Raw genomic sequence first — 26,034 nt, 5'->3', positions numbered from 1 at the left:
TTTTATCTTCTCCCCGACCTAAATTATTTCGTTTCTCAATTAATTCGTTGTATTTTTGTAGGCGTCTGAACGGGTCGAAATATGTCATATTAGCAAAGGTTTGGGTCCAGAAAACGTCTGGTGTATTTATGACCTGAAAAACTAACGTAAATCAAAATACCAAAAAGGTGCTGATAAAATAATATTTTGTCGGAATATCGAGGTCCTTCCTCCGGGGAGACGGGTGGGGTCGCCAGGCTAGGGTGCGGGATAAACCGTAATAAATGCGCTTCAATCGAATCGAGCACTCGAGAAAAAACCAATCTGATATATTCCAAGGAAAAATAACCCCAAAAGTGTGCAGTAAAAGATTGGCTCGCGCCACTCACGCGCTCGGTGCTCTGCGCGCACTTTGAGCAACTTCTCTGGAGTGAACTGCGCGGAGGGTCGAGCGTAAAATTCAGTAAGTCTGTCCTAGCATCATAGAAGGGAGGGTGAAAGGCAATCACCGCTCTTCATCCACAAGTAATATATTTATTTTTTTATTGAGGTGCGGAACTCAGGGCCATATGTATGAACACATTTTCCCATTGACATAGAATGGGTAAAAACCTTTGATACATCTGGCCCTTTGGCGATACCGTCTCCTTTTGCGAAATGCATTTAAAGAGACCCCTCTTGTTTACTTGTTGGGCGGCCTGGCCACGTGCCCAGGTGCCACAGAAAAGCCGGTCTCTAGGTATTTACAGTTTGTGAGGAGTGTCACATTATTGAGAATGGTGTTTGTTTTAGGTGAGAAGAGGGGGTGCGGCTACGTTTCTGCTAAAACCAGTGTGTTTTCCTTTAATTTCTATAAGGCGGGAAGGAGTGGGGCCGGGTGGACCCCATGCTTGCCTCTCCATATATGATGATTTTTCGGTTTTTCAATATTCAGTCGTGCTCTAGGATAGCTCGGTGTTCATTCTAATCGCCAATTCTAGTTACTACGGGTTCCATCTAGATTTAGATTTTTTAATCGAAATACACCTACGCAGACAGAATAAACGCAATTGTTAAAAATAAATATTGACGTGAACCAATAGACACCATTAGATTTCGTTATATAGTTCTAATGTAACCTGTACGTACTGGGGTGTTTTTTCTCCCTTACCAGCCCAGGAGAAGTGCAGTAGCCCGTATATATGATTCTACTAGATGCGTCAGAAACGAGGAACAATCAACAACTAGGACCTGGAATTGTGCCCAAGAGTCCTTGCGGCACAGGCGCCGCCGTTCATCCTTCCGAGGTTGATACTAAGGGATGTCGCTTGGACAATTTGAAGAGCCGTCTTTAAAAAGCTCACTGGCGCTAAATAAGACGTGTCTGTCCCGTTGTGGCGTGGACCGAGCTGTACATCAATTCCCGCGTTTACTGACGCTGCACGTCTGTCATTAATTGTACAGAGGGCCTACACCCAACCTTACACCCACCCTCCCACCCGTGGCCCCAAGAACCACATACTAACCACGCCGGACTTCAGTTGTCACATTTCCTAGCGCCTCGGCTCGCTACGGCTTCCCGCAGCACATTGTATCAAGGGGCCCGGGACCCTGGGGTACACTCAGCATCCTGTGCGTACAATTACATATGTGGAGGTACCGCGGCCCCATCCTCTCCCTCAAACACACGGTACATCTGTCCACGCGGCCCCCAGGCGTCGCTCCTCCCTCAATTTGAGCTGATTGTTTTCGGGGTTCATTTGGAGAGCGCGTCCGGGGGTGTTCACGGCGGGTGCAAGAATTGTAAAATGGCATTTAAACCAGGCGCAGGTGCAGCTTGCGGCTGTAAAACACCCCCAGTCCCAGAGAAAGAAGGGGCTTGGACCCGGCCGGAACGCACATCCTTGTTGGGGTCCATGCACCGTGCACGTGAAGGGCCAGGCACTGCCCTTCGTGTGCACACACATTGTGTGTACCACGAGCGCCAGAGTGCAGGAGTACGGCCGTACCTGCGCCTTGGGTGGGGTTACACTGCACTGTGCCGTGCAGTACTACCTTAAAGTGCAGAGTATTGTGTTGTAATGCGTTACTCCGTATGCCGATGCATTGCCTAGTATTATTCTGCAGTGTTTGTACTGCCATTGAGTGTGTTATATCGCGTAGTATTTAGAGGGGATTGCAGTGTGTCAAATTGCATTGGCTTGTTTTGTGTCCAGTTGCAGTGCACAGCCTTATTTTCCGTCGTTTACTGTGTTGTATTGCACTGTACAGTGCCCATTGCACTGCTGTGGCGTGTGCTACCTTCATTTGCATTGCTTTGCATTGCGCTGCATCGCGTTGTATGTTTTCGCGTGTTGCTACACTACCCAACAGAAGCCAATGGACCCTTTTATATCCAGGGTTCAGGGCATCTTTGCCATGCACTGGTACCCGGGCTACATTGCGTCGTTTTTCACTGCTTGGCATTATACTGCATTTATTACTGAGGAACGTGTTGAATTTAGATGCATTAGGCGCACACTTGAATCTACACACTCAGGACGCTACAGCGCCCCCTCCTGGCAGGTAACAGAGTGAGTGTCTGGGCGCAGCGGCTATCTGTCGGCCTCGGAGAGCCTCTGCTTATAACCCACATGAACACCACGTTCGCAACTTGGGTAAGAAGGCGCGAGGTACTCAGGGGGGTAACAAAGGACCCCGCAGCCCCCTGTGGTGCGGGAGGAGGCCCGACACTTCAGGGGGCCCCTACACCTTTCAAGGGGCCCTATCAGCACGAGGCCAGGAATAAGTAAGATATGAGAGAATCAGGGCCCCTTCTTAAAATTCAGCCGGAGGGGACATCATTTGCCGTCACGCTACTGGACGTACTTATTGGTTGGAACACGTATGGGCGTTTGCAAGCCTTTGTTAGAGGACACCTAAGGAAGACCCTATGCAAACCTGGTGAACACGACTCCTTGTATCTTGTTGGCAGTTCACACAGATGTGTACAGATTTCAGCAAATTTGGCTTAGTTCCGCTTTTTAGAGGGGGTCGACTGAAAATAGTGAGAGGCACTTTTTAGGTGTTCCAAGGCAGGTCTAGTTCGCAGTTGTTATAAGTAGGCAATTTAATTAACAGGTATGATGATGGTTTAAAAAAATACATTTTATTTATGTTCCTAGTGCCTCTTCTGCGTCCCTATGTTGATTAGCGCGGTCATTCTGCGACACTCTGTGGCTGTACAACTGAAGTCCTTCTTCTATTTTTGCAAAACGTACCCATTTTTGGTGCTCAAGATCTGGTCACCCAAGACCACCCTCGGACCTCTATTGCACAAAGTTGCCACCAGGTTGCTTTCTTTCAGGCGGGAACGATACAATCGCTCATTTGCTAGTCTTGTATTTATTTATATCATTTATCATTTGACACAGCGCTGGCGTAGCATCGAAGCGCTTTACACAGGACTTGTTTTTATGACACGAACAACTTAAAACCGAAGAGCTGATCTTCCAAACAAGGCCAGGGGTGTGACTGAGTCCCGATTGCCGAAGCACGGCTGTTGAGGGGAGTGGATGAAAACCTAAGCACGGCTGACCATGACCCGGGGCAGGTCGAGGACTCTGGAGTTCAAGTGCAGCCTGCCCCGCCGGCTGTGACCTGATTCCCTGTGATCGCCTCAGCCGGGCCGCTGCAGACAGATGCTATCAGCGACCTCTTGCACCAGAGCCCGGCTGCTAGCGAAGCAACGCCGGCTCCAGGTCTCTTGGCGCCACCGTGTGGTACTGTAGAGAACGACATCACAGAACAGAAACTGTTAGAGCATTCGCGGTTCTGGGTATTAAACCCCCTCAAACCTCATGTCTCAGTGTAAAAATAATCCTCCAAAAAGCCTAAAAACGTACATTTCAGCAAAAATATTTCATGTGCGTCACATAGAGCCTTCGATCGGAAATGCTGTCGGAACTTAAGGAACAGACTCAGGAAGGGCCCTCAGATCCAACAACTTTCAGTTGGTGCAAGTCCATAAATTTTGCAAAGCCAGAAGAGGCGGTAGATCATTTTGTAATCTGACATCTAAACTTTGGAACCCTCACCCCCGTCCGAATCCACCTTAACAAAAATAAACTAAATACCTTTCTTTAATTTGTATTTGTTTTGATGATTTAACCCTTCCATCATACTACCAGTTAGGGCGCTAGCGCTCAGATGCTTCCTTGGAAGCAGCTGTGCGCTGCACTAACTTGATTATTCTGCGCGCGACTAGGATAGACTGCAGTTAAGACACGCGGCCGTTAAATCATGAAAAAGAAGCACGTTTGGCGATTAGAGACGTAAGTGTGGCGTCACTGCCCGGGGTGAAATAGCAGGAGAAATTAAAGTGCTAAGAGGTAAAGGGATATTTTCGCATATACTGTGCACAATGCAAAGTGCATTCGCAGGATGGGGGTGTGCCTTTGTATTCATGCACTGCCTATCAGAGAATGGTTGCACTGCCAGCTGAGTGGTGTGCATAAACTGGGTGGGTGCATTGCCAGAGCCGTAGCTTCCATTGGTGCAGCAGGTACAGTGGCACCGGGGCATTGAGGCTTTCTGGTGGCCCACTGAACCCGGATTAGTGCTGATAATTGTGAATGCATTGGCAGGCCGGCGGGCGGAAGATGGGGGGTGGCACCAGCAGACAGGGCAGGTGGCGCACTTGAAGGCTGTGGTTGTGCATTGCTTGGCTGAATATGGGTGAGCTGGAGTTGGCGCACTGCCAGGCTGAGAGGGCGTGTGCACTGGCAGGTTGAGGGTGGGTGGAGGGTGTACCAGCAGGCAGGGGGCATGTGAAGTGCCAGGCTGAAGTTGTATGTACACTGGCACTGTGAGTGGGTGTGGACTGGCAGTGGCAGGTGGGTGGAGGAGGGCACTGACGGGTTGAGGGTGTACCAGCAGGCAGTGGGCAGGTGAAGTGCCAGGCTTAAGTTGTATGTACACTGGCACTGTGAGTGGGTGTGGACTGGCAGTGGCAGGCGGAGGGTGGGTGTACGCATTGGCTTGGCGGGCTGTCAGTGACAGGAAGGGGCGGGATCCTCCCTCCAGTGCTCAGGCTCTCTGTGTGTCTCCGTCTGTGTGTGGGTGGGGGTAGCTGAATTCTTGCGGCTGCATTTCCTGGAAGTGTAACCGGCCGTGACATTCAGGCCCTGGTCTGCCCCCGCCTCCCACGGGCGGTCTGTGGCTTTACAGACAACACAACACGACGCGAGGAGAAAAACGCGCCGCTGAAGAAAATAAACCAGGTCGCTGGAGACTTGAATGAGTCAAAATGGAGCACCCAGGCCGCGTGGAACCGCAGCGCCTGTCTTCTGGTCATGGTTAACGAGGCGCTTTGGGGGGGTTCAGAGGGAGGCAGAGGTAGGCCTAGTGCTGCACGTTGTGATTACATGTTTAACAGCACACACCGGGCGGCGACTAGTCACACAGTGAGTCAGGGGAGAACTGAGATGCGGACCACGACTGCTATGTGAATGGCAGAACAGGCTGCACGTACACACTCAACCTACCCCCGTGGGTGTGTAAAGCGCCAACACGAAGCCCAATAAAGACCACTCCTTCCCTGAACTCTACACAGGCATACCACCCTGCCCCCTCAAGGGAGGCAAATGTCACATGTTCCCACAACACCACGCACTTAATCCTTTGCCCACAAATTCATAACTTCACTGAAAACTTTGCGCCAGTCGCCACGTGCCCCCTTTAAACATACAGGACGGGCTCTTCCGCCACACTCAGGGGTTTTACTATGAGCTTCTAACTCCGTACCTCTCTGCCAACCCAAACTTCCTCCTCTATAAGCGACCACCACTTGCTAATCACCACCATCAAACTGCACATAAAAAAGCAAATATATGTCCTCATAAAAATAATATTTCTCCATCCTTGTGCCTCACGAGGCAAAAAAACAACCTATGACGGGGGGCGGGGGAGGGCTGCTGAAAGGTAGGCAATCTATTCCATACAAAATGAACTATGACTGTTAGACACTTATGGGTGTGTGTATAGCGCCTAGTAATAGAAGCATTGTTGTCCAGGCACTTTCTTCCTCTGATCAGTGAGTAGCGCGATGAACTCTGGCCTAGATTCCATTCCACCCAGGCTTGCCCCAGTACGCAGCCCTGAGCTCCCAGGACGCCAGCAGACTCCCCGGGGCTCCCTCGGTCTGGCAGCGGCAGCTCATGCTCCCCGCGGCCGCCGCTCGCACAGTAGCCCACGCGTCTTCTCCAGCAGCAGCCGCCGCCGCCTGGCCCCGCCCCGGTACCTACGGAGCGCGCTGATTGGCCCGCGCTCCCTCCCATGCAAATGAACCAGCAGCCGGCATTCCTCCAGCCGCCCTGAGTGTAAAAGCGCCCTGGCTCCCAGGCATCCCATTCATACGGCGAGCGGGCGCAGGGCAGGAGCGGGTCTCCCCAGGTCTGCGGCCAACCCGGACCACCGCACCGCCCGCAGCCCAGCCCCACAGGGCGCCGCAGCCCCCGCCCTCCCGCCGTGGACAGCTCCCGCTCAGCCTACCAAGGGCTGGACCCCTGAACTCCTCCAGGCAGCACTCACCGCAGCCCGGTGCCACAGTACGCCCCACCTGCTGTTGTCTGTCCCGTGGCCGAATCTGCAGGAAGATTGCAAAACTTAGCAGTGACTCACCAGGAGGGCTCTCTGCTGTTCTTTAGAGTGTGTGCGCTGCTGAAAACCACAGGGCGGCCACAGGACCAACCCAGAACCTCAGCCACCGAAGCCTTGTCTGCTCTGGAACCGCAGCCTGACAGCTAACGAAACTTTCTTGTCCTTTGTTAACCCCTTTTCAAGTTTATTATTTTTTTCTACTATGCACTGGGATTGATTTTTCTTTTTTTCATCATGCACTCTCTTAAACTACTGAAGCTGATTTTCAAAGCTTAACTCAAGCCCTGCCCGAACGTGTTTCCTGTTCTGTTGTGTCTCCATCTCTCTGGAGCCCGCAGCCCTCCGCCGTCACTCGCTGGTCCCCGGATACCCCGGGCTGCTTGCCCCGTAGCACTGCTCATCACCCAGGCAGGCCTGACTGCCAAGAAACTGGAACAGGGCGGCCTCGAGGCCCATGTACTGTACAAGGTCCTTAGAAAAATACCCTGACAGGAGACAGAGCGTAGTGGAGGCGCACAGCTCTTTTTTTCTCATCAATATTGTTAATTTTTAGATAGAACAATACCTTTTCTTGACTCAAAGAAACAATACACATCAACCCAGAGTACGTTCTCCGAAGACAGCTTTGAAACCACCAAAGACTGAACTGTAAAGACAATTAACAGTGAAATACTGTTCTTCTCGTCCTATTGCCTTTGGATTTGTAAATGATTAAACAAATAGACTGGTGTTTGCCTTGACTTCTGTAGAGCTTTTCGAGTTCATTTGTTAGTTTTTAAATATTTTGTTTCTCTCATCCTGTGTACATATGTGGACCTTTTAGAAAGGTGAAATCTTTTTTGCCAATTTTTTTGCTTGCGCTTTTACATTTTGGGGATCCTTGACTGAAAAAAAGGCCTGTTGTGATGCGTATCCCCGTAGATACCAGCACCAGCCGCCGCTTCACGCCGCCTTCTGCCACCCTGACCCCGAGCAAGATGAGCGAGCCGCTGACCCTGGACAACACCAGCGCCGCCCTGGCGGGCAAGATGAGGACTGCGGACCGCAGCATGGTGGAGGTACTGGCTGACCACCCTGGTGAGCTGGTGAGAACGGACAGTCCAAACTTCCTCTGCTCTGTGCTGCCCACCCACTGGAGGTGCAACAAGACGCTCCCCATCGCCTTCAAGGTAGGTCATGCGTCTCTGAATGTGGGTGGAGAAAGTTTACCTAAAAATACCTGTGTCTTTATTGAGGGTCTCCTGAACTTGTTCTGAGCTGACGTGACAGATATTTAATTCAATATCGCTTAACCTCAAATTATTGCATGCGAAAGACTAGCGGGTGGGTCAATCTGTTCTTCTGTTTCAACACCTACTACCACAGATGACTAAAAAAAGACCCTTTTCTCTGATAAGGAGGCTCCACAGTAGAAGCAATTGCCCAAATCGAGACAAACTACAACAGAAGTATCTCACATTGTTCAAAAGGTACCAAGAGCTTGATTATACAAAAGTGCTGTATGAAAATTAAATAAAATCCAAAAAATTATGCACTTTCATCAAGGTGTAATGAACCATTTCTAAGATGGCTGGGGAAACTTTTCATGCAGTCACTCAAAGTTAACATTACGGTAGGGGTAAATGGGTAAATACCCTTTGCTCAGACCCATCACCAAACTCAGCGAAAGGCTGAAAATATATCTTTATTGGGCAACACAAAATAACCACGTTGAAAACAACCCCCTAACTCCAGAGAAGTACTACATATAAGAGACCTTAAATTACATCAGAGGTAGGAAGTTTATTTATTGTAATCCGATATCCAGGAATGACTTTTGCGATCTAACTCAAAAAATCGCCTCAGTTCCTCCAAGCGGCTCTCAGAGGTCCCCATACCTGCTAGAACTATCTAGTAAAATGCCTGAGCCTATTGCACTGCGCCCCACAAATGATATCTTTCCACAAATTTCAATTAAGAGGTTGCAAAGGGTGGGACGGGTTCAATGAGTTCGCTCTTTGGCCATAACTTTAAATGTGCTGCTGATTTCCTTTATCGGCTAGCACCAGTTGTGTACAGACGTACACACAAGTAGCTCGGGCTTGTCGACAGTGAACCCTTTTTAAGATGGAGCATAAATAAGACACTTTTAATCAAAATAATACCAGGTGTTACTATTATTCAATCTGACGGTACTTTGTTCACCCACCTCTGAAGGATGTAAGGCTGAGTTTGCCTTGCTGGTATTCAAATACCTAACCTGGAGATAACTATATGTTTCAGCAGCAAACCTTGAACTTACTGAGCCAGCCTGCCTGTCGTGTATTGGGGCATCCAAATTATACATTTATTTACAGTGGTTTGGCTAGCCCCAGTCCAAATGAAATGTGGAAAGCGCTGACGGTCCACAAAACCACTCGCAACATGCCTGCTTGTAATTCAGGAATTAGTGTCCAATCTCTCTGGATACTGCTTATGACAAGCTTTCTGACACCATTTTAGCACCTGCACTGTGGTTAGGTAGTAAATGAGCACATTTACCTTAAGCATGCCCGTTGGGCAGTGCCTTGAGTCTGCCTTGGCTAAACAGTGTGCTGTATAAATGCAATAACATGCAAGGTTTCCGGCCCTATTTATACGTGCATCTGAACAAATGGACCACCACTGCAGGCCTAGATGCCCATTTTAAGAACACCGTAAGAGCACGGCGACAAGCAAGTGCTTCGTTGATAAGTGCGGACTCTAAGTGCTAGGGCTGGTTCTGTAGCACTTTTTACCACAGCTTTATGCTGGTTTGCATCCCTGTATATAAAAGGTATTCTTTTACCTATCAGACCAGTGCTGCATTCATTGGCCTCTGAAGCATGAAAGGCTGAGTCATTCCTGTGGGATGTGGACCAGTCATCAGTCAGGTACTTAGAGGTTTGTACAGAGGGTGCATCAACCCCCAGAGTTATGTTGCTGGTATGAGACATCTCTCTGTGCTCCTTCATGTTACTAACAGAGGCTTACTACACTTCAGAAGAGTCCTTTAGCAGCCAGGATGAATGACTGCAGGCCTAGCTCAACTTTACAGTGAGTGTTCCCAGGGTAGTTGTGAGCTGTGTACCATGGAGAATGGGAGAGGCAGGTCTCTGATCTCCCACGGAGAGGGAGGGTGCGTAACTCACTGGGGGCCACAGGAAAACACAGGACTCTGATCAGTCACAGAGGAAGTAGGTGAATAATTCACCAGGTGCCAATGGAAGGCACAGGGCTCCGATCACTCACATAAATACTGGGGAAATAATTCTCAAGGTATAGAGGGGCAGGCACAAGCCTCAGGCACACATGGGGTGGGTGAATAGCTCTCACTGTGCTTCAGAGGGCTCTGCTCAGTTGGATGACCAAGGCCAATGGAATTATGTGATTGTGTGCCTGCCCCAATTTTCACATAATTATAGATCTGCCGCATTTGCCACATAGCCCATCATCTGCAAAAAAAAATAGTTTCTAGCTCAAACGGTTCAAAAGTTACTAAAAATGCAGCCACACATATTGTCGTGCAGTGAAAGGCCCTTTGCAAAGGTTGACTGGTTACCTTTCTGTAGCTTATTGCTGTGTTTGGGAGTTAACCTGGTACCAATGAATTGCAACTAATGCCAAGGCCATTTTAACAAGTTTAAAGATGACCAAATATTGAAGTAAGCCTCTCCCAAAATGTGCTGCATAATGTCACATAATTTGCCTTTTCTTGCTGCATAATTTACTCAACCCTGTCGCATAATTGTGTCCTCTCCTCCTCATAGTTCCAGTGGCCCGGTGAATAACTCATTGGATGCATAGGGAGCACAAAAGGCAGTGACCACCCACACAGAGACTGAGTGAATTCTTCACTGGGTACTGAGTAGCAGACACAGTGCTCTGCTCACACACACAGATGGTGGGTGAATAACTCACAGTGCTTCACAGGGCTCTGCTCACTTACACAGAAGGTCAGTGAATAAGTCACTGGGTACCACAGGGAAGAGACAGGAATCTGCTCACTCACACAGAGGGGGTGTCTACTAACTACACAGAGGGTGGGTGAACATCTCTATCTGGCAGGCATGGGGCTTTGCTCAATCACACGGAGGACTCCCTGCTCTCTTATAAATGAGATATTTAACTTTTTGGGAATGGAGTGATAGACACAGCGCTCTCTCGCTCAGAGGGTGGATGAATAATTCACTTGTACCATAGGCAGACACAAGGATGGGTGAATAAACCTCTCTAGCAGACACAGGGCTCTGTTCACTCACACAGAGGCGTGAATAACTCAGTGCGTACTGAGGGGCTGACATGAAGCTCTCCGTACTCACTCAGCGGGTGGGTGTCTGGGTACCAGAGGCAGCCACAGGTCCCTTGTCACACTCACAAACTGCAGCTGAAGAATTTTCACTGCTTTCCATAGACACAATGGGGTGAATAATTCATGGGTAGGCCAGGGATTTGCTCACTGACACAGCAAGTGGATAAATAACTCACTATGTGCACGAACGTTCAGCAACTGTCTCACTCACTCTAGGGATGGTTAAATAACTCACTTGGTGCACAAGCATGCTCAGTAATCGTCTCACTCCCACTGAGGGTGGTTAACTCACTAGGTACACACGTATGCACAGCAATCATCTCACACACTAAGCATGGGTAAATAACTCTCTAGGTGCACAGGCATGCACAGCCATCATCTCACTCATCCTGAGGATGGGTAAATAACTCACAAGGTGCACAGGCATGCACAGCCATCATCTCACTCATCCTGAAGATGAGTAAATAACTCACTAGGTGCACAGCCATGCCCAGCAATAGTGTCACTCATCCTGAGGATGGGTAAATAACTCACGAGGTGCACAGGCATGCACAGCCATCACCTCACTCACCCTGAGGATGGGTAAATAACTCACTAGGTGCACAGCCATGCCCAGCAATAGTGTCACTCATCCTGAGGATGGGTAAATAACTCACGAGGTGCACAGGCATGCATAGCCATCACCTCACTCACCCAGAGGGGGGGTAAATAACTCACTAGGTGCACAGGCATGCCCAGCCATCATCTCATTCATCCTGAGGATGGGTAAATAACTCAATAGGTGCACAGGAATGCACAGCCATCATCTCACTCATCCTGAGGATGGGTAAATAACTCAATAGGTGCACAGGAATGCACAGCCATCATCTTACTCATCCTGAGGATGGGTAAATACCTCTGTAGTTGCACAGGCATGCACAGCCATCATCTCACTCACCCTGAGGATGGGTAAATAACTCACTAGGTGCACAGCCAAGCACAGCAGTCGTCTCACTCCCCCTGAGGATGGGTACACAGGGATCTCTTCACACTGGTGTGGATGAGTAGCCCACTGGGTGCCCCTGGGCACTACACATGCATATATAGTGCCTGTAAAGAACTCACGGTGCCCAAGGGCGGACACAGGGCTCTGCACATTCACACTGAGAGCGGTTTCATAAGTCATTGGGTACCACAGGACAGAATATGGCACTGCTCTCTCACGGTGGGTGGGTGAATCACTGCGCCCCGAGGGGTGGGGCAGAGAGCTCCCTAGACTCACACTTTGTGAGGACTGAGTAACTGTCACTTGTGACCGCGAGAGGCCTGTTCTCACAACAACTCTAGCCTGTCTCAGTTCGCTGCTGTGTGCGTGTTGAGAGCATTGGATCTGTGCCTGGCATGACTTGGTTCTCAGCAAACTTGGTAGCAGGCCTCACCCCCAAGAGCGTACCTTCAGTACCCCGAGCAACTGTCAGAAATGTGCACGGGAAAGTATGGCCGAAAGTTAACTCTTATGCAGACACCAACAGCATCACAGGGTCCTGACAGCCTGCCACCCGCCAGATCAGTAATATAATGCCCCCTCACCGCCCTCTGCGCCCACTGCTGGCTTGTGCCACCACCCACCGAAGAACACTGTCACTGTCCGTGGCAGCCTCGGCACAACCTTTCTGTCTGCGGGCTCCAGCAGGCACGGTCCTCTGGTACCCCCATCACACAGGACCTGGGTGCCCGGGTGACCACGAGAGCAAGAGGGTAAGGCCGGGCAGGCCCCAGGCCACTTCAGACTCCCCAAGTCTTCAGTAGGGCGCATTCCAGCTTCCCTCTCCACGACCACCACGTCAGCCACCCCCAGACACCTTTGCTAAAGTGACCACGTTGGCCCATTCGCTGTCACGAGCAGTGCACGCGCCCTCAGTGATAACACGGACATCCAGAATACATGCCCACTGCATGTTGAAGTGTGTCTGCGTGACCAAGACGGCTCGCTGCTGACACTTGGTGTGACCTGGAGGCCTTCCAACAGGCCAGTGCCAATCCCGCTGTTCGTCCTTCCACGGTGAGCTAAACCTCAGCGCCACTAAACAACAACAAAACCTCCTCTTTACAGCGCTTAGAAACATAAACTGTGATAATAAACGCTGCACAAAGGACACGTTGTCGTTTCTGCGGGAAAAAAATGGGGAGTGCGTCCCAGCATCTAAACTCAGCTCAGCGCGCACTGCTCCTGGCGGCACAGTGCAGCGCATAGAAAGCGTATAACATGGAGGTAGGCGCATTCAGTTTCACCGCACGTCGTCTCCCTTGAAGCCTTTTCGGCTGATTTAAAAGCTGACCTTTCCACGCCTTTCACGCCTTAATGTCGTCTCCTACACCGGCGGTTCCACGAAGTGCACAAACATGTAGACACCTGTCTGGTGGGGTGGGGGTGCTTGTGAGCCCTGGTGTCACGCACCCCCCTGCACTGTTTGTGTTCAGATGTTATCAATAGCGTACACTGAGATGGGGCACTGTCCGCTAAAAGGTGCCTGGGTACTTGTGAATATGGGCCGCACATACACACGGGCCTTTCATACTCACCGCCCCCATCTGAAAGCCGTGTTTCACGCTTTCACACGCAGGGGGTGAGGTCTCCCCACACGCACAGGTTCAGCTGTGAGGCCTTCTCCAGGAGCTGTCTTGTTCCATCGTCCGCGCCTGTCTTGGGGACTTGGAGAAGGCGACAAGGGGCAAAAACTGTTCGCTGGAGGACAGGAGCAGCAGCCCTAGGCCAAGGAACCTCAGTGCCGGCTTCTAAGCGCACAGATCCGTCCTGCAGCTTCTGACTGTTGCTGGGCCCAGGTCCTGCCACTATCGTCGTAGAAAATTAAAGATTTATATTTGTTCTGAAAGATGTGTTACTAAGAACACCGTGCATAAGAATACAATTAGGCATTTGTTTAATGTAGAGCTCATTCCTTGCTTCTGCCGGTTCTACGCGCTATAACGGACAGTCCTTATCATTAAATAATGGCGCACAAATGTATGAAATTTCAGGGGTATTTTAGCGGCGATCATTTAACTCGCTCAGCTATAAATTCAGGATAGTGGCACTTATTTCAGCAGTAACCACTGTGCACCCTGTCACCATATAATTACTATTATCATTGACGTTATTACTATTATTCTTTTATAGCGCCACGTGTAGCATTCGTTTGGTTCACGGCGCTAGGCAGAGAAGACGTTGTCGCCTTCGATTTGCCCCCCCCACACCTCCTCTTTGCAGGTGCCTGTCACGGAGACTGATTTAAAACTACGAGAGACGGAATAAGTGCCTGTAACTCGTGTTTTTATGTAAAGCACATTTATCAAGAGAAAATGTGTTTTCAAATAAATGTCACATCTAGTGTCTACAGCAACACGGGTACAAAGGGAGGTGGGACCACCACTCACCGAAAAGGGTCCCTCCTGACACCCCGCCACCAGTATGTCCCACCAGCGCCCTGTGCACTGCAGCAGACCCGCACACCGCGTGCACACTACCTTCAAGAATAAAATGCCTTAAATGTATGAATTAACAAACACATACGCACCTTTAAACATTAGCACCGGCTGTATTTTCAATGTTAAAATATTTCCAAAAACAAACAATGCAGGATTTTCGGTTTAGCAAATGAACTCTTTTTCAGCCACACTGTCTGTATTTCCGATTGAAAATAAACCGACTTACACAAACATCCTTGCAAACTAAATATGAAACGTCTGCGCTTTCAAATAAAATAATGCTTTCACATTTTAAAACAATCAAATTAAAAAAGACTGCACTTCAATGTCTAAATGCCAGAACTTTCTGTTAAAATCTGCGTTCTCTTCCAAACTTTTAAAACGCAGCCGCGTGTTCACACTCGAAAATGCGAGAACCTACAAAATCGGAAATGCCTTTGTCGTAGAATTTTTAAATATAATCAAATTCGCTTTTAAAATGTACGGTTCTCCGTTCAAACCCAATGTGTTACTTAACATAGCGCTCGCACAACAGAGTTTTCTTGGCGCTGTGAGAAGAAGAGGTGCGTTTCGACACCGAATTGACAGATAAAAACAGTGGCGCTGGCAGCAACGCGCCTTTTAAAGTTCCGGGCCGAGAAGCTCTAAGCAGCTCACGGCCTATTCCCTGTCTTTCCCCCCTGCTCGCTGTTTATACCACACAGCAGATCTAGATTGTATTTAAATTGTGTTTTTGTTTTTTGGAGGGCGGGTGTCAAATACAATCGGGTGAATTGGAGCTTGAATGGGCATAGGAGAAAAACAGACTGGTCTTAAAGCCCTGCACTCGGCAGAAGTCCCCGTTAATCCATCTAAAGCCCCCGTGCTCACAGAGCGCCGAGCTCCAGGTCCCGGGGCGAGTCCCGGCCTGCCCTCTGTCTCCCCGTGTGCTCCTGTGCCAAGGATTCTCCGCACAGCCCCTCACACCTGCCAGGGCGGGGGCCTACTACGGCGCACCGCAGACAGCACCGTTAAGGCTACTACAATGGTGACTGTTCGCTTTCCCCAAATTCTCGTTTCTTAGTTGATAACGTTTATAGTGCTTTAAAATGAACACGCACATCCACCTCTCTGCAAAATAGTCCACCCACCCACTCATCCATCCGTCCGCCCATCCATGAGTCCATCCATCCATCTGATCATCCGCCCGTCCGTCCGGCTGTCCACCCATCCTTCCCTCCATCCACCTTTACCAGTCCACCCATTCGTCCGCTGGTCCACCCATCTCTCCGCTTCACATACTCAGTGGGAAGTCCGCGTGCAGTCCTGTGAATACGTTTAATTGACGCTGGTGGAGGGGCTCCGACGCTCCGTCATCAACAGTAGATGAGAAGAAGCCTAGAGACCCCCAAAGAAGCCCATCCGCGCCCCCACCCCCACCCCCAAGCACCTGACAGGCCCCGGCGCCTCACAGGACACCCACAGGAGGCACAGGGAGGGACACGAGAAGTACGGCGAGGGACACTTTCAAAGAACGTAAAACATGAAGACAGCCATATTACACCACTTGAAAGTAGAGGGTAAAGATCTACAGAGAGCGCACCCCTCCTCGTTGTCTCTCCTGCTCCTGGTAGCCCCTGATTTATGTTTGTTTATGCACCGCATCTCCGGTTTACACAAGCAGCATGTTTTTATTTATTTATTGATATGTTGGGGAGCGGTGGGCAGTATCGAGTAAATCGGAGCTCCCGTTGGCATACATGAAAAAACAGACCTTTGCAAACAAAAAATATTGGAAGTGGAGAATGGCAAAAATCTAGATATATATTGTGTATAGTGCTTGCATACTCAGCCTTCCAGACACTACAGCGCCAGACGTCCCTGTTCACCATCTCAGCAGCACGCGTTCCACCCTTCCTTCCCCCGCCCCTCGCCCTGTGCCCTCCCTCTCTTAATGTACCCCTTCTTTCCCTATCTTTTTTCGCTGTCACCTTCCATCTGACCCCTCCCCTGCCTTCGTCCCTATCACCCTGTTCTATCGCCCCCTTTCTAGGTCGCCCACTTTCTCTCTTCTGTCCCCTTTCCCACATAACCCCTCGATGCGCCCTCGCCTCTCTCACCCCCACTGCCCCTTCCTCAGCCTCGCTCTCCCGCTTCTCCACAGACCATCCCACTCCTCTGTTAGGATTCTCAGCAGATTCCTGGTGTCGATTGGGCAAGAGTTGCTGCCCCCTGGTGGCGATGGGTATGCACCACGCCACAAGCAGAGACATCTGCTCGACTGTGACCCTCACTTGTTTTTGAGTGTGTGTTGTGGGGAGGGCGTTCAGGTTGTATTTGGATCTCTGGACGATACTTTAGATGGTGGCAGATAGATGACTGGCTGTGGCAAAACAGTGCCATGTTGGGCAGCATCACAGTGGCAAACGCTGTGGTGGGCCCATGCAGTGTGGAGGTGGCAAGTGTCATAGTGGGCCACAGCAGTGGACAGACGGTAGACACTAAGGTAGGCCAAAGCTGGGGCGGTGGGACGTCAATATCACCACTATTGGACTTGTGACAACAGCCACCATAACATCGGAAGTTACACCATAGATGTGTCTGGTATCCCTTCGACTGAGAAACACAGACTTGTTCAAGGCGATCTCTCTCTGTACCGACTGCCCGCTGGTTGTTACTTTTTCAAGATCCATTACACCCCTCATGTTGCCACCACTAAAAACAGTTTTATTCCAGCTCTGACAAGAATCCCCGCAAAACCAGCTCTCTGTAGTGCAGGTATCACCTTTTATCACAAAGGGCCAGATGTAGCAAAGGGTTTTACCCGTTCTGTGTCTGTGGGAAAATGTGTTTCTACATATGGCCCAAAGTTCTGTTCTCGGTTTTGAGTCTCATCACCACATAAGTTCTCCTCTTTTCCGAGGTGTCTTCAAAACATCAATGCGTATTCCACACCCAAAGAATGTAAATACAAGTTTAAGGCCACCACCACACATGGCGTCTTCCAAGCAATAAGGCAGCCCAGTGTAAATGTTCTTTTTGCAAGAGGTCAAAATGTGTGTGGGCGTCTGCGGTGCATGGGACCACAGAGACCTTGTCCACTGACCCAACTCACCCAACACATGAAGGGATTATGTTCTGAGTGGTGGAGACTGGAAGAGTGCTCAGTGCCAACACAGAGGAGGTTTGCTGTCACTTACGGTTGTGCTTCACCCATTCTAGGTGGTAGCCTTGGGAGATGTTCCTGACGGCACCTTGGTCACCGTCATGGCCGGTAATGACGAGAACTACTCCGCGGAACTCAGGAACGCAACGGCCGCCATGAAGAACCAAGTGGCAAGATTCAACGACCTCCGGTTCGTGGGCCGAAGTGGACGAGGTAACTTTATTCAGATTATCCTTGGCCTTGTCATAGAATGTGGTTAGCATTATGTGCTTGTTGCTTTTTCAATGAGGGCTGACCAAAGTTCTAATCGTGCAAGGGTCACTGATGCTCCAGACACTCTTACACAATTCGTTGATTATAAATATTGCGTTGAATCAATCATAAGCTGATACCCAGGACAACTGTAATTATGCGGCAGGGGAGGAACAATTTATGCGGCAGGGTTGTCTAAATTATGCAACAAGAAAATGCAAATTATGCAGCACAATGCTGCTCATTTTGTGACAGTTTGATGTCATTATCTTGATATTATTACATACGTTCACATTGTACCATTAGTGCCAGTTTAACACCCAAATACAGAAAGAGGCACCTGAAAGGTAACCAGTCAGCCTTTGTGAAGGACCTTCCACCGTGCACCTACACATCACTCCATTTTCAATAACTTTTGATCCGTTTAAGCCAGAAACACATGTTTTTGTTTGTTGGAATCTGCAAATTATGCTGCAGATGATAGATTATGTGGCAAATGACAATAAAATGGAAAGTGCAGCAGCCACAGAATCACACAATTCCAGTGGCCCAACTGACATCTCAGCTCGATGATAACTAGCATCTACTCTGACTTGTAAGTCAGTCTGGGTATTTCTACCACAAGCGCTACTCTAGGAGCATTTCACCAGGGCAATGTGAGCCGGGGCTAGAAAGGGCCACAAGATATGCAATGGGTAGGTGCCCATTCCCCAGACTGAACGGAAATACCTCCACTTAGATGTATGGAAAACTACAGGGTACATAGCAGGATTTTGTAGTACATCCGGGTCAAATGGGAGTTTGCCAACAATAAGTGTAGAGCAAATGTACAACTTTATTAAACTAAAGGAGGTGGATATTATTTATTTGTTGGGTCAGATTTGACTTTATGATGGACGTCAATGGCAGCTATGGGGGTCAAAGAGGAGCGTGGCAGGGCTTCCATACCATACTGCAATAAGACACATTGCTAACATCCGAATGCCGCCCAAGTCTTATTGATGAGCAGAGAAAGTGGAAACATGACCAAAGCAAACTTTCACTTCCTATATCCTCCATGAAGCAAGATTTTACATTTAAATGTTTTCTGAAATACTTTTCTATCACAAATTGGACTACAAAGCAAACTGAACATGCAATCATACCCGAAAGGGTAGATTTTCTTGCTGTTGAGTAACGGGGCCTTGCAGTGTGCATTTCATCACACCAAAGTGACTGTCTTCCCCTGTGGGCAGGCATGAGGTTATTTCAGTTCCACAATTCAGCAAGATTCCGCCAAGCCACTTGCACCATCCCTGCGGTCACCAGCTGTCCTTGTGGGTTTGGGGAAGTGGTGCCTAGCGGGGTTTGGCACGTTATTTGTGACCAGAGTAAAAGCAAATAGAATGTGGTTTGGGGCTGCGGTTGTACTATAAAAAGTGTTCACACTGCTCACTGGCCACTAACCCTAACCAGCAATGGCATAGTCAATAGGCCGGGTGTTGGTTGCCAATGCTTGTTTTTTTGTCATGGCATTGGTAAAAGTTTATTTCTGGTAGAGGTGCCAGACCCTCACCAATATATTTGTCTAAAAGAAAAATATTTTTTTATTTAAAGAAGCACACATTTCCAAATTAGACTCTGGCAACAAAACGAGCGACTTTGTGTGCAGATGTGCTCCTTGTGAAAGAGCAGAATCCGTTACTCACACTGATCTTACCTAAAGGCTGAAGCAGACTGACCGCTTGCCCAACGCTGTATGCTGTAGTGGGTGGAAGTAAAATGTGAATGGCACAGCGACCCACCAACATGGTTGGACTAGGACAGAAGGTAGGCCCGGCAACCAAAATTAAAGTGGCTCTCATTAGCGTATCAGATAGCTAACAAAATGGTGCACATTTGCAAATCAGGGCAGTTTTGAACTTGTAAACCATGCTGAATAAGTGTTTTGCAAGGTGTGGGAGACTGCATGCATTTGTGTTTGCTGCGGTAAATAATTTTGCTAATATCAGGTAAATCAACAGTAAAAAGTGCCCCCCCAAACAATTAAACAGACCCACAAACAGCTAAAAAACAGCCCACACTCCGGTCTGTCAGACCAGCCCTTCGGGCATTGCATGATTGCCCTGTGGCCAGTCCGACCGTGCAGAGAAATGTTTGAAGGCGTCTGGCTTAAAGCCCCAATAAGTAGGTATATTATTATATAAATAGTTGCAGTAAAATCGAACAATTTTGGCTAACAGACCTAAAAAGCAGAGCAGTGCAATCATACATTAGTGTCCAGCAATACATATCCGTTACAAGTAGTTTATGTAATTTTTTTACTTACTTTTACGGCACTACAAACACTGCATGCAATTGTTCCACACAATGCCTAGATATTAATGTACTTATTTCATTTAGATAATTTTGAGACACTGACGTGTATTTTAAATACTGGGTAAGAAATTAAATTCAAGACACACTAGGACATTTGTTTGAAGCCCACTAGCCTGAGCTTTCACAGAAATGTATCGTCCTCATTGAAATCGCTAATACTGATGGAATAGTAGAAAATGGGACTCATTACATTTTTTTAAGTTTTCTTATCCGATCACACAATGGCTCCTGGATCACAGAATGGTTCTTGGATCACACAACGGTTCTTGGATCACACACTGTTTATTGTGCTGCTGGACAGAAATGGTGGGTCCCTTCCGGAAGTGCATTGCGTGCTTCGAGCAGAAAATGGGGAAGCATAGACCAGAAGTGGAGAAGTGGAAGGAAGTGGGGTGAAATATAAGCAAAACCACCTAGTTACTTGAAAAACAAGAGCAACCGCGAAAGAAGAAAGCCGTTAACAAGAGACGCTTCCGAACATTTACAAGCAAATACTCTTCAGGAATAGCCACTGATGTTTTTATTTGTCCCACTACCTTAGCATTTCATGCTCGCAGCCCCGAAACTAGAGCAGTGGTCTTCGAACGTTTTAATGCCATGCCCCCCAATGGAAAACAAAATCATCTCCGGGGACCCCCAATTATTCTATTAAATTGGCAATGTTTAAATATCTTATTTGAACATTGCAGTTATGTTACTGTTTTAAAAATGCTATCAAATACATGATGCCAAAAATACTATTCTGGTCATGCAAGCTTTACTAAGGTGTAAAAGTATCCACAGTGTGATTATTAGAAGGAGGTGGGAGTTTTGAGTTTGAGGGGCCTTCCCTTTCCACACATACTCCCAGCTTGGAGAAAAATGACAAACCGTGTTGGTGATGGCCCATTACAGAGCAGTTTACTGCGACTTATTTTTTCAGCTTAAAACAAAGCCCTGTTATTCGACTAATGCTTCATTTCGCCAGAGCATGGCGTCCTCCAGCCCCCTTAGATCACTTGAGGCCCCGCAGGGCGGGCCTGTCCCCCAGTTTGAAGACCCCTCAGCTAGCGCCTGACTAACCTAAGATGCAGAGTACATGTCTGATCGATGAAGAACCTCAATCTCCTCCTGTCTCCTGACCCCAAGGAGGCGACAGCTCCCCATCACAACTCTACAATCCCTGCTCTCCTTTACTCAAAGATGTGCACTTAATGGCTGCCGGTTCTTACCTACACCAGATCCACCAATCACAATCATACCCAATGGTGATGTCATCAATCCGACCCAACATCTCCTTGGGATGTAGGCCTCAAATTGCAATTCTTAAAAAGCATGCACCAGCAGCACGAGGTGTTGCGCTCTAAAGCAGAGCAGGTTAGGGGGTCCCCCATTTCACATGAAGTACCCCCGTCTTCTGTAGACAAAGCGAGGTAGTGGCGAAGTTTCATTGGCGAATGCATCTTGCAGTTCATCCGGGGGAGGATGTACATGGTCAGTTTCACACCACTGTGGGTCAGGGGGTGTTGAGTGCTTGTGGAAGCAGGCCAGGGGGGCGTGATTCGGACACATGTGCCTGCAAACCTGGAGGTCCGTGGAGGGAAGAAAAGGGGGTGGGATTAGTCCGGGGCACAAGAGCTCCGAGAACCGACCCTAGAGAGCATGTGTTTGAGGACTCCAGGAAAATATTTTTACAGACCAGCCAGCAGGGTTGGAGCCCTCAAGCGATTAGACTTGGTCATAAAAAGCGCTTCATAACTTGCGGAATGCTGACCTTGCATTTCTTGTAAATCATTTGACTGTAAATATGGAAAGTTGTTTATCAGAATTTTGGTAAAAATGTTTTGTGGATAGTTGGTTTTCTTCGAATATTTAGAGAGAACATTTTAGGCATTATGTAAATAAGTGTGACCCAAAGTTTTTTGTGCGTTTTTCTGTGGAGGGATGAGGTTCTCATCCTCGTAGTTCGACGTACCATGCGTTTGTGATGTGTCTGCTCCTAGAGTTTCCCGACGATATCTTCTTTCTGTTTTTAAAAGCCCTCAACATTACCAGTGGGGTCAGGAGAGTGTGATTGACAGGCCTCTGCTGTCAGGAGAAGGTTTTCTAAGTGTAATGCTTGCTTGTACTTGCAGACATCCATGATATAGGTCTATGGGAGATGATGTGATTAAGATCACACTTAGCTCTGTAGGTTTCGAAGTGATTTTGTACAATGGGCAGAAAGGTTCAAGTCTGCTACTCACACTTTCATCTTTGCGAAGTCGATAAAACTCTTTCCACTGAGTTGCATATGAATTGTACTCAATGCTTAAAGTGCCAGCATTCACCCCATTAACTGCTAAGTGCTCAATGAACAGTTAATGTTCTTAGCAGTATGCATTACCTTGCAAGACCATCTGGATTAGGCCAGATCATATTTATATCAAAGTGTTTTCAAAGGTAATTTTAACTGGAGCAAACAAGACTTCTGATTCACATCTTCCCTATGTGTTCTGAAAGGTATGCATCAAAATGTGACATAAAAAACACTCAAAGCACCCGCCGCTCCCAAAAGCCTAGCTTCAGTGTGCATCAACATGTTCCTCTGCTCGAGGATTCATGGGCGCTGTTGACAAGCCAGGCTTTGTAAAAAATAAAAATAAAATTATATATTTATTTTTTTTAAATTTATTTATTTGGTTTTCTAGCAGGTAGTGCTTTTTTAGTCTAATCAGTGATAAAATAAAATAGACATACCAACTCCAATGTCACAAAAACAACAAGACAATAGTAAAAACAATATGTTCTTATACTGCACGGTATTATCAGGGCAGCGAGTTTGATGCTCTCTCGGTGTAGGGTTAAGGTGGGCACACAAGGAGAGGTATAACATGATGTGAATCACTTTTCAAGACTTATATGAGCTTACACGAACTTAGCTTGGCCCTGACATTTGTTTACTCATTCCTCTAATTGCCGTAGGTAGCTGCCTACCCCCTGTGCATCCCCTGGTCAGTCTCGCTCATGAAAGGGAATATTCGTTAAAATGGTTGCTATGGTTATAGATTGATGGAGCTCTCCTTGCAAAAGGCCTAGGAAATAACTTGCATTCATGTTTGTTCTGTTTAAGGATCACTCAATTAATAATGTACTAATTACAGAATGAGTTGCATGTACATCTGCATGATTATTGAGGTAAACATACATAAGTAGATAAATAAACATCCTTGAACAGCACACTGAGGCCGGCAGGGCCTGGTCCGCAGTGTACAACACCAGAGATGTAAACAAATAAATAAACACTGTTTCCTTCAGTCGTGTTGACACTATATTGAACTAGTATGGGGAACACAGCACTACCTGAAATGCCTTTTGACACTTGGCATATATTCCAAATCCTCGGGTCTCCGATTTATCAACCTGAGAGAGATGAAAGGCGGAGTCACCATACCTAATAATAGGCAGTCTCGTATATGCAGAGTGATTGTTTAAGTTAATGTCTTGTCTCTTTAAAGGGAGGTCAAAAGTAGCTTTTAGCCTGTTACCAAGTAGTCAGAATGCCTACATTTAAGGGAACAAATCACTTGCGTACAAAGTGATCTGCCCACCGCGGCTAATGCCACATTAAGGCGATTATGAATGACTGCCTTAAGGCAGCCCCATAAATATCCACAAGAGAGCATCAGATTTTAACAGATGGCCTACAAGAGGTCTTGTTGCTCTGAAAAGGGATGGCCCAAATGCCAAAATATATTTTGTCTTTAGTTGGGACCACTTCCCTGCTGGTGGCTTTTACACATTTTGGTCAAAAGGGGAAGTGGTAACTAGAAGTGTGATGTTTAGGTATTTATGTATCGCAGCTGAAGGTTTCACTACTAGACTATGTTTCCTGTTCTGAGTAACAAGACAGCGGTATGAGGGTTAGCATCTCTTGCTACTGAATCACAGAAAACACCGCTTTGAGATAAATAACTGTATCACTTACTGATATCACTAATTGTAGGACCACCAGTCCCGGCTCGTCATTTCATCATTTTCGACCAGTCTGGCATGTTATCCTGCTCAGGAGACTTGTGTCACAGTTAACCTGAGAAGGACTCGGCAGTGATCCAACTTTCCAGCTTAGCACTCCCATATGATTTGGCTGTCCTCACCATGGGTCCTGCCTTTCAGCTAGGGTTGTGTGAAATTCACGTAACTTGCTTTTGCATACTTCATGAAATTTCAGAAAAATTAGGTGAAATAAGGGCTACTATGCGTAATTTCCTGAAATGCAAAGAATGCATTTGGAGCTGTATTTTAGCATGAAATGCACGGACATGAGGAGGCATTTTGTGCTAAAAAATAATGCAAGAAATCAAGAACCGCAAACATGAGCCACTAGCGTTCCGGTTGTTCATGCTGTTCCTGAGTGATCATGCTTCCCTTGGCTTATGGAAGAATACCCTGGTGGATATGGCCAGAGAGGGAGTTCTCAGTTCTTTGTTTCCCCTTGGGGGGTATAAACAACTATACATATGGATATATATTACTTGAGTAGAAGTGCAAGCTTAAGATCTCCCAGTCTACCAGTCACTGGGATGGAGAGACAGGCACTATCATGGCTTTTCAGGGACGCCATGTACTAAACACAATTTCCTATGCTCATCACACCCTAGAGGTTTATAAAGGGTGAGAGAAAGTGTAATGGATGTGTCCCTCATCTTTTCTGAAAAATCACCTAAAGAGCATGGCAGGCGCTTTATCATCTAAGCATGCAGGAAGAAATACCATTGGTGATAAATTCTCTCTGAATGAGAGTTCAGCTCCAGAACATGGTAATCTTGTGCTATAAGTATTTTGTCTTACCGGCTCCAAAATGAAGTTACTGCAGATCATCAGTCAGAAAATATCAGTATGTTTAAGGAAGGTACAGTAAGCAATTCCCAATAATAATAATAAAGACGTGCTTTGATATTCCCTATGTAAAATATTGGTCCGAGATTACGTACCAATCGCCACATATGTTTATTTTGATGCATTTGAAAACAAATGAAAGCCTTTATTTAATTGCGAGGCAGCAGAGAACGTAGCCCGCCAACATGTGTTTATCCTGTTAACGGCGCGCAGGCCTGTGGCATTTTCAAGGCTCGGATGGTTTGTACGTCAAAAATAGTGCTATGGTTGGTCTCACGCGGATTGTACGTAGGTAAGCCGTTTTAGTTTGTCCTTGTGATTCTAATGGCATCCCCAGGTAGTGGATATCTGTGCTTGTTTATTAGTGAAGTAGCCTTTACAATACTTTTGAAACACTAATCAATACCTTTCATTAGTAGTGGTCCATCCGGTCCCTGTGGTCCAGTCAAAAATGTATACAAGCACAAATTCCTACTATCTGAAGATTTGATTAGGACCACAAGGACAGACTAAAATGTATGGCCAACCATAATGTTATTTTCGAAGTACATACCATTCCAGCCTTGAAAAAGCCCCAGGCCTGGGTGCCATTGAGGGGAAAAACATGTTGGATGGTCTAAGTTCTCTTCTGCCTCACAATTAAATAGAGGGCGTCATTTATTTTGAAATGCCACATAATAAATGTATGCAACAATTAGTAGATAATCTCTGACCATTTTACTCAAGGAATATCAAACCACATGTATATTATTATTATTATTATTACCGAGAACTGCTTACTCTACCTTTTGTATATATATTTCCTAGTTGTGGGTATATGGGTATTGCTCTCACAGGGTAAGCAATCAGTACTGCCAATGAGCCAATACTAGTCACCATAACTCCAGAACTAGTACCCCCTTCCTTGATAACCATAACAAAATATCTCTATATTTGCATATATGTTTTCTGGCAGTAAAAGTGTTGCCAGGAATGGGATTGTGAATTACTGGGACACTGAAAAAAACAATAATAGTGTTAAACAGTAACATTTTGTATTTATAAGGAAAAA

At 47.3% G+C, this 26,034-nt stretch overlaps 1 protein-coding gene across 5 annotated transcripts in view; it reads left to right on the top strand.

The window, feature by feature from the left end:
• Window positions 1-26,034, top strand: part of RUNX1 (RUNX family transcription factor 1) — a 484,255-nt gene that overhangs the window by 342,876 nt on the left and 115,345 nt on the right. The window contains exons 2-3 of one of the 5 annotated variants that reach the window (XM_069202507.1): window positions 7,519-7,766; window positions 17,573-17,729. In XM_069202507.1, the coding sequence (XP_069058608.1) occupies window positions 7,575-7,766; window positions 17,573-17,729 (349 nt within the window). In that variant the 5' untranslated portion in view covers window positions 7,519-7,574. Of the gene's footprint in view, window positions 1-6,273; window positions 7,767-17,572; window positions 17,730-26,034 lie in introns of those variants that run through there. The other 4 variants (XM_069202505.1, XM_069202508.1, XM_069202506.1 and 1 more) reach the window with 4 other exon arrangements.

This window comes from Pleurodeles waltl, chromosome 8 (genome assembly GCF_031143425.1).
Source record: "Pleurodeles waltl isolate 20211129_DDA chromosome 8, aPleWal1.hap1.20221129, whole genome shotgun sequence".
NCBI lineage: Eukaryota > Metazoa > Chordata > Amphibia > Caudata > Salamandridae > Pleurodeles > Pleurodeles waltl.
The sequence above is the reverse complement of the archived record's forward strand: the minus strand, read 5'-3'. Positions and strand labels throughout refer to the sequence as shown.